This window comes from Marmota monax, unplaced genomic scaffold (assembly GCF_021218885.2).
Source record: "Marmota monax isolate L192 unplaced genomic scaffold, Marmota_monax_Labrador192_F-V1.1 WCK01_AAM20220418_F8-fsc00053, whole genome shotgun sequence".
NCBI lineage: Eukaryota > Metazoa > Chordata > Mammalia > Rodentia > Sciuridae > Marmota > Marmota monax.
This window is the reverse complement of record NW_026693153.1, coordinates 7,622,435-7,636,337: the sequence shown is the minus strand read 5'-3', so window position 1 is coordinate 7,636,337 and position 13,903 is coordinate 7,622,435. Positions and strand designations below refer to the sequence as shown.

At 37.6% G+C, this 13,903-nt stretch overlaps 1 protein-coding gene across 5 annotated transcripts in view; it reads left to right on the top strand.

The window, feature by feature from the left end:
- Cmss1 (cms1 ribosomal small subunit homolog) overlaps window positions 1-13,903 on the top strand; it is a 327,203-nt gene that overhangs the window by 225,478 nt on the left and 87,822 nt on the right. For 2 of the 5 annotated variants that reach the window (XM_046455269.2, XM_058582907.1), the window contains exon 2: window positions 4,278-4,472. The exons of the other annotated variants lie outside the window; for them this stretch is intronic. In XM_046455269.2, coding sequence (XP_046311225.1) covers window positions 4,436-4,472 — 37 coding nt within the window. In that variant the 5' untranslated portion in view covers window positions 4,278-4,435. The remainder of the gene's footprint in view (window positions 1-4,277; window positions 4,473-13,903) is intronic. 5 annotated transcript variants of the gene reach the window in all.

The window sequence follows — 13,903 nt, the reverse complement described above, 5'->3', positions numbered from 1 at the left end:
GATTTTGCTTTACCTTATCCATAAGATTCAGAAATGCCTCCTTTAGCACTTTGTGGGGTTGTTTCCCCCCAACCCTTCCTCTTTGAGAATCAATCACTCATTTATAGAACCACTTACAGAAAATTCAATATGTTTCAGACAGCAATTATACTTTTTTCTCTCTCCAGGGGTCTCAGTTGCAAAGAATTGTTATAGAACTGAAATGTTTTGTTTATGTAGGTAGTTATTTGCCATGTGGTGAGCTTAAAAACAGACTAAATAAATGGTTTGGTAATGTCGTGGATGGTGATGATTAAAGCAAGTATAATGTAGAAGGCTGTGCTTCTTAAACCACCCAGAGACCAGACCAAGTCCTGAAATCCTGGGTCACAAATTGAAGATTTTTGTGTGACTATAGCTAGTCGTTCCTTGTTTTCTCCCACAATATTCTGTTTGAAAAGAATGTTTTTCTTCTTCAGAGAAACACCTGAAAATGTATGTCTCACACAGACTTCTTGCTCAAATGTACTTTGTATACAGAAGAAGCAAGCATGAACTGTGATTAGATTAACCATCACAGGTCCACTGAGATATACACTCAAGGGCAGAATCACATGGAATAAGGAGCTTTGCCCATGTTTTCAAACTGTACTTGTGAAATAAGGAAGTTTTCTGTGATCACAGTTGACCTAAATTAGGGAATCCCTATTTATACTGAATTATCCTGACCCTTTCTGTTATTTCTCTTATTTATCTATTTTTATTGGCACATTATAATTATACACAGTACTGGGATTCATAGTAATATATTCATACATGCACATAACATAATTTGGTCAATTTCCTTCCCCAGTACCTCCTTTTCCTCCCCTCCTCTCTCCCTTGACCCCATTTTTCTACTCTACAGGTCTCTCTTCTATTTTTTGTAAGATCCCCCATTCGTGTGTGTGTGCACACACAAGCACATGTGCCTGTGTGTCTGTGTGGTGTAGGGCCTCGCTCATTCTAGGCAAGTACTCTATTACTGTGGTACATTCCCAGCCCCCTTTCTGTCTTCTTAGCCTTTTCTCAACATGTTCACGAGTTATTGTGGCCTTGCCTGTGAGTCAGGTAAGAGTCATAGAAACTTATACCTTGGAAAGAAAGTAACTAAGCACCCTGTTGAGGGTTTTATTTATAAGAAAGGTGATGACTTTTAAAATGTCTATCGAATCTCTAGGTATGAGGGAATTACTACCATTCTTCCATTAATTATGTGTAATTGGGAACAATGATGGATTTTCCAGTGAAATCTTACCTAGAGTTAGTTCATCTAAAATGCTGTCAGGTCATCTGAATTTTGCAGATATGATATTCAAATACAAGCTTATTTAACGCCTATAGTTTAGACTTTAGGGAATGGGAAGCACATGCAGAATTTACAAGATTACCTAGGCCATCAAGTTACCCAAATTTTGGTAGTATTCTGATCTGGGTAATAAACTGTTTAATGGTTAAGTAGTTTTAAAACTATGTACTGCACAGCAAGTAGGTGATGAATATATACTGCAGTGGTTTAAAATGGTTACTGTGGTCTCTGTACAAACCTTAAGTCTTGGCTAACATTTCAAAGAGGTTTTGGTAGCCACCCAAGAGGGCTCTGTGTGTATAGTACAATAGAGAAGAACACAGTATATGTGTTCAATAGAAAAGAGTACAGTATAGTGAACATGCAATCAAAGCTCATTCATGCCCTTGTTTCACACCATATCCTAAAGACCCCTCATTCCAAGGACCTTTCAGGTCTCTCCACAACACAATTCAAATGTCATGGTAGTAGGAGTTAGGGGATCTGGAAATGGAATATCTCTAGAGTCAAATAGACCTGAGTCCCAACTAATAATGACCATTTAGGAATAACTACTTCCTTCAATTTTGGAAGATTGTCTTGGATTTCTACATATGTTCCATGCAATCAGTGAAATGTACATTTAATCAAAGAACTACCTTTTCTCCCATAGTAAATTGCCAGATTCTGTTGATGGTCATCCATGACATTTACAAAGATAAAGGATAGGTGATATTGGAAATGTAAAAATTGCCTTTAAGGCAATTTTGCAATGTTAGTACAAACCCTGATGTATGAATGGATAGATAGGAAATGAAGAAGATAGCATGTGAGAGAGGAACAGTTATAAATATAGTGTTGCTTAGCCCAGCAATTATATTCTAAGTTATTTATCCCCCAAAAAATTATAAGGGCTACGTGCAAAGTTTAACTGTAAGACTGTTTATCACACTCTTATTTACAGTGTTTAAAAATTGGAAGCACTTAACATAGGGCTGGATCTCTGTAGGCATGGGATGAAGACCAGTTCCCTTCCATTCACCCTGGAGTCTTCACATGTCATTCTCACCACCATCTTTACCCTGTTGTAACCAAGAAGAAAACCAAGGCCCAAACCATTAAGTAACTTACCCAAAATCAAACAAACAAGAATTTTAAAGAATTTTATGCTGGTCACTGCTTTGGCTTTTTTTTTTTTCCTCCACATTAAATCAAAACTAGCTGGCATAGGCCCAAAATCACTTATTCTTGATTCTGAATTCCAAAACACCCCCCGCCAAAAGCACAAGTTTATTAAGTTCTAACAAGTACTGCTACAGTTTGCATCTTGTGGAGCCACAAAGGCCCATGTGTTGAGGGCTTGGTCCCCAGCCTGTGGAACCCTTAGGAAGTGAAGCCTACTAGAAGGAAGTTAGGTCATTGGGGATATGCCCTTAAAGGGGATATTGGAATGGCAGCCCCTTCCTGTCTCTCTTTGCTTCATAATTGCCTGTAGGTGAAGGTGCCTCCTCCACCATGTGCTCCCACTGTAATGTACTGTGCTGTCAAGATCCAACCAACCATGGACTGGAACCTCTGACACTCTTGACTACAAAACCTGATCTGAACTGATTTGTCTATTTAGAGTCTTTAACCATTTAGTGTGAATATTCTTATATATTACTGTGGGGATATTAATGTTTGCTTAGTGGGTGTTGCCCAAGAACCCACTGGGAGTGTCATATAATACATAAGTGCCCTTTTGCTTTTCTAAAATCTGAAACAAATTTGAACATATAGCCAAGAGTTTCTGATGAGGTATATGGATTAATTTTTTTAACATTCCAGGAATGAAAACTAGTGCTTTATATGACAGTAAATTCTTTAACCTTGATTTATTGAATTATTTGCTAGCTGCATTAAAATTTGGGTGTTTACTGTATTGGGACTATATAAAGAGTTTTCCTGCAAAGATTTAAATATGAGACTAGAATTAACTTCATCTAGAAGTGGGATTAAAGATACTGATGAAACTAGTTTTTAGAGATCATGATTCAGATGACCCAGAAGAGCATGCAAGGACCATATTATTAAGGTCTTGGTTTTAATGTTCCTATTTCCTGTTTGGACATCTCGAAGGACACACTCATCACTGGGCTGTGGGTGGCTAGGACAGAAGCAAAGATAAGAGAACTGTGCCATTCTTTTTTAATATTCCACCATAGAGAACACTGTCAGTATTCTGTGTAGAGTTGAAAGAGCAAAGGCTTTTCTTCTTTTTATGAATTCATAGGTATCCAGAAAGATAAGTCCAACTTAACTCACTCTCCCCCTCAACCAGCAGGTGGTGCTGTGAAATAGAGGGATATGAAGGTACAGGGAGCTACCTTTCTGCTCCACAAACCTAGTTACAACATTAGCCAGTACCCACATGATTTTGGCACTTAATAATATATCAGTTGACATACTTTAAAGTCTCCTTAAGTCCAGTGCCTCAAACAGGTTTTGTCCAATTTAGTTTCACATCTTCTGTAAAGCTGCTGCTTCCTTTAAGATCAGTAGTGTCATGCACTCATACAGTAAGCACTAGCAGAATGCTCTCTTAGCATTAGCAGAATTGCTGAGGTCATTTTAAAAAGTTGCAATTCTGTTTCTGCACCTGGATGTTAGAATGGACCCTTTCTTCCAGTTTGGGGGAAGGCTACAGTCTCCTCAGCCAGATGTAAGTCTTATTACCCTTCCTGCATGGGAAAGGATCCATTAACTACTTGGGAAAGGATCCATTAACTACTTGAGTGAGTTACCTAGTTTGTGTGACAGTCTCAACTAAGCCAGCTATTAGCTGCCTAGCTAATGCTCAGCTACTCTGCTCCAGACAAGCAAATAGTTAAGAGAAAGGAAAGAATTGCCTGTTGTGTGTTCCAGACATTTGTCTTTGGAAAGTCTCTCCTCTTCTCCTCTGATAGTGTTTTTTTTTTTTTTTCTTTTGCAGTTCTGATATAACAGCCAGTTGAATCAGTGGCACAGTCTAAACATCAAGTGGTTCCTTCAGGCTGCAGTCTCCTGGGGCACCAGACAAGTTTATGCTCATAAGAACTTTCACTGCTCTTTCACAGACATTAATAGTTTCCTGGCACTGCCTCTCAGGAAATGTCGTCATGGTCTGGAGGAACCAATAAAAATACAAGTAACCTGTTTTGACAGATCTGTTTTCTGCCAGAAATTTCAGAATTTGGGGTTGGGTGGGAGACAGAGTAGAAAGCCAGCAGTCCATTTGTGCAGACATAATCAGAAATTGTGGACTTGTCATAGGGAAGGAGTTGATATCTGTCTGCCCTGGACATGAAGTCTAGTGAATACTCTAAAGCTACCCAGCTCATTTTGATAAAACTGTAAATTTAAAAAAAAAAATCTGATTGGACAATTCAAGTCTATGGTACATTAGAAGATTTTTTTTTCTTTTTTGGATTATTAGGGGTTGAACCCATTAGCACTCTACTACTGAGCTAGCTATATCCCTGCACTTCTTATTCTTTAAATTTGAGTCAGGGTCTTACTAAGTTGTCAAAGCTGGCCTCAAACTTCTGTTCCTCTTGCCCCAGCCTCCTGAGTCCTGGGGTTACAAGCATGCCCCACCACATCCGGCTTCCTTCTTATTTCAAACATAATTCTTAACTCTTTTGATCCTTGAATAGAAAAGTCACTCATTAAAAATTAATAGCATTTTATTATTGATGCACACATGGCATTGCCATAAGGGATGCAGAAAAAGAAGCCATAGATTTGGATAATTATTACCAAATGGGTGATAGATAGTAAATGCTCTTTGCTCACACTTGCTAAGGCCAGAGCATGTGACTGAATCCTATTAATGTTAGAAAACCTGAATGTTTCCCCTAGAATCGTGATTGAAATTAGGTGTGGGAGCATGAGGTTTCAGTTGTTTCTCACTTGGAAGTTTTTGTGGGAAGTTGATGACCTTAATAGTTTAAAAAGTGTGAAGAATTTAAAGTAAATTGTTGAAGACATCAGAGATGACTGTTTGATTTCTTCTAATGAATTAATATGCATTTTTACGAAACTGATTGCGAGTTATCTGCTTTTTCTTAGGACCAAAGTTTTAAATATTGTTGCTTTACTTTCCTAATGAGTTTAAGTTTCAGTCTAAGTCCATTTCAAGGTATCAAACTTAGATATTAACCTTGTGCCAATTTTAGAGAATGTGTGAGGTTGGAGTAAGATGCTAATGCAACCCCATCAAAAATTGCCTGTGAGTAAAGGCTTCATATCAGCAATATTGGGATTTTATTCCTATGTGATTTTTCCAAATTAAATTTTCTCTTCTTTATTGCCCTTTTCTGTGTTTCCTTGAAGCTTCTCAGTTATATAGAAATAAATAAAGTTCTTATAAAAGAGATGGTTTTGTTTTGCCTTTTAAAAGAAGCTACTGTTTTTATTGGATTGGATAGCCCAAACTTCCATTTTATGTAAAGTTTTATAATTTTGTCCTGTTACAGACATATCCACTATCTATTTATGCTAAGGAAGTGGAGGGGAAAAAAAAACAGCTTTTATTCTGATTTTCTCTTACCTACTCATCTATTAAGAGCCTGAATTTCCTACACAACTTTTTGGGTGTGATGGAGAAACTTGTAGGTCAAGAAGAAACTAAAGGGCAAGAGCAATAGCCTAAGAGAACTGCCTCAATAAGGCTCTGTTCTCTGCTAAGGCAGCCTCTCCATCTTGCTGTAGCTGGGCTCCTACCTAAAAAAGGCAGAGTGGATATTGTTTCAAAACATTCACCAGGTCTTACAAGGAAAAGGGGATAAAGGAACTTCATAAAAGCCCAAGGGTGTGGGGCTTCCATACTATTGATTCCAGTCAGAGCTAAGTCCCATCTTTGATGTCCCAGGTCCCACGCTGGAAACCAACTCCTGATAGATCTTTCTCTGTCCATCCTCAGGCCTTTCTCTCACTCTGCTCCAAAAGTATCCTTTTCTGACCAAGACAGTTTCTCCCTAAATGATCCTTGTCTAGCTTTCCCTCCTGATTTCATCTCCCTTCCTCTTCTTCCTTCTCTGGTCTCTTCCTGTCAGCTGCCTGTGGCTCTTGGCTTTCTCCTTGAAGGAAATTTCTGTGCAGCTTTAAATCTGAAGGGGTGATTGGAGCTCTCCAAGTTCACACTCAGGGGACACTCAGCTACATTATTTCCCAGGTATGAACCAGTGACCCATTAACCAGTTGTTCTTAGGAAGACTGCTCTATCTAATAATTACATTTTTATAATTTGATATCTTGATCCACAGAGTGAAACTGGACTCTTACTGCAGAGGTCTACAGGACCATTAATCCCTGTGGCAAACCAATTAGCCTTAGAACTATCTAGATTCTAGATGAGCAAATTGGACTCATCACCATCTTGAATGTTGCATGGATCAGTTAGGACAAAGTGCAAGGCACCAGGCTCTGAACTAAAGGTTCATTGAAATGGACTACTACAATTCTTTCAGCTCTGTCTGCCTAAACCCAGGGATTATTCAGCTGAAAATGGAATGTGTCTACAATTGATGGAAGATTATTTTCTCAATGGCCACCTACCCGAGTTGTTTCTGGGCATTTCCGAATAACTTAAGCATGGCTCTCAGGATAGATAGTGCTGCCTCTGGCCAGCTTCCTGGCTTCCCGCCTTCCTATGATCCTAACTGGTTTTTGATTTCCTCTTAGGACCAATTTCATGGACTCAGTGTCTTCAGTGATTGCACATACCTTGCAGTTCTTTACAAAGTTGTCATACATTCTGTCATCCAGGTCTAGCATCTCAACTATCAGCTAACCAACCATCTTACCTTACCCTACCCCCAGTGAGTATAGTCTTCTTTGAAACAATTAGAAAATCTCTCTTGCCTTCCAGAAATGAAATAACTGTAGCACAGGAGAAATACAGAAAATGTGCTAGACAGAAGTAGTTAAATTTGTACTTCTTGACTTCACTTGATAATAAATCATCATATATGTTTGACAGCTTGCCAAAGAATAGAGGGTGTCAACCTCTAGGGACCCATGAGCCACTTGAGTTGAAGAAATGATTGTCTTCTTCCCCATAAACTCCTTACCCAACTTCCTCTAACTTGTCCCTATAAATCTCACCAGAATAAATGAACATTGAGGCTGTTTTTGTCTGAAGGTATGATAGCATATGTTTGAGTAGCACTTTCAAAAGCATTTACATTCATTTAATTAATACATCTTCATTTCTATCAAAGGCAATGTATAATTAGTATGTGTTCATAATAAAATGGAAACCATTGTTTCTTGCACCTGCCTGCTACTCTTTAAGAACAGTGAAGAATTAATACCAAGACTCACAAATTATAGCCTATGGGCCAAATCTGATCTGCCACTCTAAATAAAGTTTTATTGGAACTCCTTCATATTTATTTACTTATGGATTGTCTGACTACTTTGTGCCACAATAGCAAAGTTAATTAAGTTCTTGCGATAGAGACTGCATGGCCTGCAAAGGCTGAAACATTTACTATCAAGCCCTTTACAGGTAAAGTTTCCCAGCCCATGACAGCAAAATGAAGCTTTTGCATTGTTAAGGTGTACATTTAAATACAGACAAAGTACAAAGTACCTTTTGCCTGCAACTTTCTGAAAAATATTGGGGTAGGAATATTGGGGGGATGGGGACACTGGTGGACTTGGTCAAGAACACAAATCTTGAAGGTTTTTCTTTAGCTCTTTAGTCCCAAACCAAATAAGGGACTTGGGCCAAGAATATAAGAGAGGGAATTCTATAAATATCTTCATTTGTTGTATTTTGTCAAATCTTCTCACCAAGCTATATCCCCAGCCCCCTGTTAGAACTTCTCAAAGAAGGCCAGAAAGTTTTCAGTGCCAGTACTGAACTTCAAGGGATCCTACAAGATAGCCCTACTGGTCTGCCTACCAACATGATAGCCAGCTCACTTTAATATTTAAGTAAAGAGTAGGGCACATGCTGGACAAAACCTCCCATTTTTTTTTTTTTTTAGTTGTAGTTGGACATAATACCTTTATTCCATTCATTTATTTTTATGTAGTGCTGAGGATCGAACGCAGGACTCTGCATGTGCTCTACCACTGAGCCACAATCCCGGCCCCCAAAACCTCCCATTTGATACCTCTGTGGGTACTAGCCAGGAAGTTATTAAGAACCTTCCTACTCACTCTTTTTAAGTTTCTATCTCTTTCCTTTTAAAACCCTAGAGTTCAGCATTCATTAATTCTCCCCTTTGATTGCACACCAATGTTCTCACTTACAGAGGAAGTGATGGTTTTCCTGTTTCCTTTCTGGGGACATTTTGCACACTGGTTCTCCTTCCTTTTTTTCAGTCTTGCATGCAAGTAAAAGCAAATTATCTTCCACAGTTAACTGCAGTAAAAAGTTTGTGGGCCCTTTTTCCTCCCTCCTTCCTCTACAACTGGAAAATATGAGGCAGATCCTGTTTATGTGTGCTGTAACCTCAAAAGGAGCTGATATGCTGTTGTCATTAAAGAATCCGGAGCTGTTTATTCAGCAGTGGAGTACCAGAGCTCTAAATCTGAAAGCCCCCCTGGGCCCTCCAGGCACAGCCTGTGGAGAGCTCTTTGCTGCTTTCCCAAGGCTGCTGCAAATACAAGACCAAGATTTCTGCTACTGAAACTGCTCCCTGACTCTGGAAACAACAAGATGTTGTGACTTAATTAAAAATCAGGGGCTTTCTTCCTCTGTATTATCTTGTTCTTTGAGATCTGTTTTCCAGAGGCCTTTTCCGCTCTAAAATGTAACTTGAATATATATATTTCTCCTGCTGTTTTCTCTGTGACTCTTTTATATTCCAGAATCCTTTTGCAAATTTATTTTTTAGCCAGTATATTTGGCAAATTATAAGAAAATCAGCCTTTTCCTGTTTTCTGAAAACTAGGATTTGGGGATATATCTTTCTTTTGAAGTTCAATCTCCATTGTTTTTTGTTTGTTTGTTTGTTTTTTATTTTTTTATGGTTTGAAGTCAGTGCCTCCCTCATGCTGGGAAAGTCCTCTGCCACCAAGCTACATCCCCAGCCCTTAAATCTCATTTTTTATACATGCCAAACATTTAATTTTCTTTTACGATTTTTTATTATAAATATGTACTTATGTAGCTATTTAAATCACTATATTTTTCATGTTTTATTTTATTGGTTTATGTTGGTTCTCCTTGTTTTGGTTTGCCTTGGGGGCAAGCCCAGATTCCCCTTACAAGGATTAAATTTGATAGAGACCATTAGAACCAGAAGTGGCCAACTTGAAATACTCCCTGTCCAGCTTTTGTTAAAAGAAGCTATATTGATGCAACATGGTTACTTTTCAAATAACAGACTTTTAATGAGACAAAAGAACTATCTGAAACATGCAGTTACTGCCACAGAAATGGACACAGAGACAAGTGACTCTCTGGTTCTCACCCTGTGGGAGAGAAGGGTTTATGATGAGACAAATTTTGCATTTTGAGAGGAAGCTTCAATGTTAAGAAGGACCGTAATTTGTTCTTTGAATTTATCTTTCTTTTGAAAGTGCTGTTTTCTTAGTAGCTTTATTATACTTTTTCCTGACATTCAAAAGTTAAAGACATAAGTTAAAGCCATTATAAATCAAGGTATTTAAAAGGGGATGTAATTCTAAAACCAGCACACAGATTATGGGGATAGGAAGAAGAGAGGTTTGGCTTAATTTCTCTGGCCAGCAGTTCTTGGATTATTGAAACAATAAATCTGTAAAAGTTAAAAAATCATAAGAGATTTCTTTGAATACAGGTTAATATGTGGTTCTTTCTGTTTTACATAGCACTTGTATTTAGAAATAACTTAGTATTTGGAAAGTGGATCGTTACACTGCCATCCTCATGTAGTATTTGGAAAGTGGATCTTTACACTGCCATCCTCATGTGATACTCCAGGAAGGACATTTCCATTTACCAGCTCATAAGATGGCAGGCTCAGAATTAGTCCCAACTGAGGGCCTGAAACTGCTTAATTCTTCTTTCAAGATAAACTTGTGCAAGACCCATCAAGCCAAACCTGCTCATTAACCTCAGGTTACTTTTAAGGACAGTTACTTGTAGGGCCTTTTCTTCTCTATGTATGTTGGCAGAGAAAGTGGAATGGACTGCAGAGCTTTCTATTCAGACTGTGCTTTAACTTCATGTGTGTGGATCTTACACATCCTAACCAAAGGTTACTCATTTCTTACTCTTGTTCCTAGCTTGTCTGTTTTTCATTTTGCTTCCTACCCATTTATTTTTTCTCTATTTTCTTTCATCTTCTCTCCTTATTACACAAGAATTAAATGAAGTAACATCTAAAATATGAATTAAGTTCTCAGAAAAAGATCACACATTATGGTAATAACTGCTCTACAAAGACAACTTATAAATTTGAAAGATTTTATACCACAGAAGTAATAGTTTTGAACCAGAAACAAGGACCTATTGGTACATGACCTTGGACAACTTACCTCTTTGGGCCCCAGGCTTTCCTTATCTATAAAAGGAAGCCCTTAAACTTTGCAAGCTTCTTAGATCAATCCCTCTTGGGATTAAGATCCTAGAGCCCTAAATTGGAGCCTAGAAATCTTCATTTCTAACAAGTTCTCCAGGCAATTCTGAAATAGGTGACCCTCAGATCTTACTTTGAAGATAGGAAACTATATCATCTCTAAGATCCCTACCTCTCTTAAATTCTGTGATCTTAAGTCTTCTTTTAACTCCTTGGCTTTTTGCAGAGTTGATACTTCCTGGAATTTCACTGTTTCATCTGCCATATGTATAACTAAGAAATATATTTTTTAATTATCTGGTGTGGGAAACTCTTAAAAATGTAAACAGTAATTCTGAGCAGAGTTAAATACCTCTTTTTATCATTGCTCGGCAGTTTTATCTGTTGCATTCCTTTAATCTCTCATCATATAGCCTGTCTCTAAATATTTTTTTCTCCTATAAAGTCTCTCATGTGCTTTTCATCTTTCTGAAAGAATAGTTACCACCAAAGCTAAAGTTTGAGTGATCACACTCTTGGACCCAAGAACTGGGTGTGTGTGTTGTTGTTATTGTTGTTGTTGTTGTTAAATATATATGAACCATTAACAGCTTTTTCTAAGGCCTTCTCATGGGCAGCTTGACATAGACCTTTGCTCTATTTCTCTGAATACTGCAAAAATCCTGTCTGATGTGGGTTGCAATATCCATCCAGTTGCTTTCGACATGCTTTCGAGGTTTCTTCCACCCACTTCATGTCAGTCTCTGTATTATTTTTTCCTAGATGCTTGTATTTTGTTGTGTTTTGCCAGACTGAACTTGGTGTACTTTACTATCCATTTTTTCCAATCTTCATGGATCCATTTATAGTATTTGGCCTCATCTCTGTCTCTCCTAATATCTCTACATGTAGTGTCATTTGAGGAACTTTTTAATACAAGGTTTGCTCAGATTTTCAGGTCATTAATAAAGTTGTTTATTAAGACTTTTTATGCAACCTGGACATTCTTCAGGTTTAGTCAGTGTTTTACATCTCTACTATGGTTTCTTGCCTGGCATTGTATCATATAAACTTAAGATCACAATACAGAAAAAGGTTATTTTTCACATTAGAGCTTAGCTAGGAAGTGCTTCTTCCCAGAAGACTCTTTACTCTTTCCCATGAGAAACCAAACTCTTTCAGTTGGGACTTTCGGTACAAGGCTGGCCAGGGTACGCTTACATAAGCTTGTTTGCAGATTCTGGTTAGGTCTCCCAAGGTCACAGACAGCTGTGTTTTGAATTTTGTATCCTTTAACAGAATAGATGCTTGAATAGCTTTTATTTGGCTTGCAAGATCTTAGGGAAAACAGACATTCACATGTTCATAGGTGCTAAGGACATGATTACACACCATCATGCAGCACCCAGGTGAGCTCCTACACAGTGAGACATGACATTTTAAGCAGACTTGGAATGAAATGACCAAAGTCATCTTCCTATCTTACATCTGAGAAACAGAAATGTTTGCACCTCACTTGGAGTCTTAGCAACCAGATGAGAAATAAAAGTAATTAATAAGAAGGTATTTAGCTAGTAGGCTATAGCTGGATTTAGCTTTCAAGGAGTTTATAGCAAAAAACATTACTGTAAATCAGTATGTTTTTAAGATTGGGAGGATTTAAGCAAATTGGGGGAAAAAATAACATTCCAGGTAGAAGAATTACAAAATGATCTTCATCCCCAAGAGAATTAACTTAGGAAATAAATAACCCAGAATGAGAACTTCATTAAAAACAATAAGGAATTGTTAAACTAAAGATTGAGGATACCCACTTTTATTTATTTGGACTCTTAAAATAGATTATCAATAGTAAAATTGCCTGCTAAGATTATTACTTTTTATTCTTGTTATAATTTTAAGAATTGGGTTTTTTTTAAGATAACATATGCTGGTTTCATTTCAATTTTATTCTAGCTCCTTCGGATACAAACTTTATATTGATTGTAAATATTCAGTCCCACTCAGATGGAACAACTAAGGGAAAAGAAAATAAATTAACTTTCAAAGTCTCAAAATGTATTGGAGAAAAGTAACTATTCTTATTGAAATGAAACACTAGAAATACAGCCTTTAATATAAACTTATTTGTATTTTAGCCACCAATTGATTAATCCAGGGCAAATATAGAAAGTTTATCTATTTTTTTGTTGTTATTGTTTTGGGGGGCACACTGAAACCATCACACATGGGTAATGTAATCTGTAGAAAAGGTGCCTGTGACATGTTGATAAATGCAGAGTGTCTCAGAGAAGATGGATCAAGAAACTCAGAGACTACTGTGCAAGAAATTAAATTCATCGTTAACTGTCTCAATGTCAGATCTTCCACCACCTCTTATAATTTACTCTATCCCTATGCTGAAATAAGTTTGTACAAGCTAGCTTGTTGGGGAAATTTTTTATTAATAATTCTAGAGTTTTGATGCTTCCTGAGCAGACTATTCCTTTACAAAGGGTTTCTAGAACCTTAGTGAGCATGAAAATCACCCAAGCAATATTAAATGAAAATTCCTGGGAGTACCCCTAGACAACTCCAATTTCATAGTTAGATGTGGAGCCCTGAATCTGAATTAAGTATCCTAGGTGATATAGATAAAGGTGCTCTATGGTCCACATTTTGAAAACTCCACCTTACTTCTCCTCCTCCCAGTCCCAGAAAGGCTTGTGAACTCTGAAGAGTGGATACCTTCTGTTTTGCCATTAGCATAAGGCAGTCTATGTGGCAGAAGACAGTATATGGGTTCATTGAATAATTAGAAATGATGTCATTTCTTAGGCAGTGTCAGCTATTTTCTGTGTGTGTGTGTGTGTGTGTGTGTGTTGCTGGGAATTAAACCCAGGACTTCACACATGCGAAACATACTATGTAGTTTGATTTTATTAGATGATAGTCACTCTACCGTTGAGCTCCACCCCCAGTCCTCAGCTAATTCTTTATTTGCATTGGAGCTGGAAGCTTGTGAGAAGAGATACAGAGGAATGTTTCACCAGTCAGTTATTACCCAAATAAGGCCTGAACTGATTTTTCTTGCTTGGTT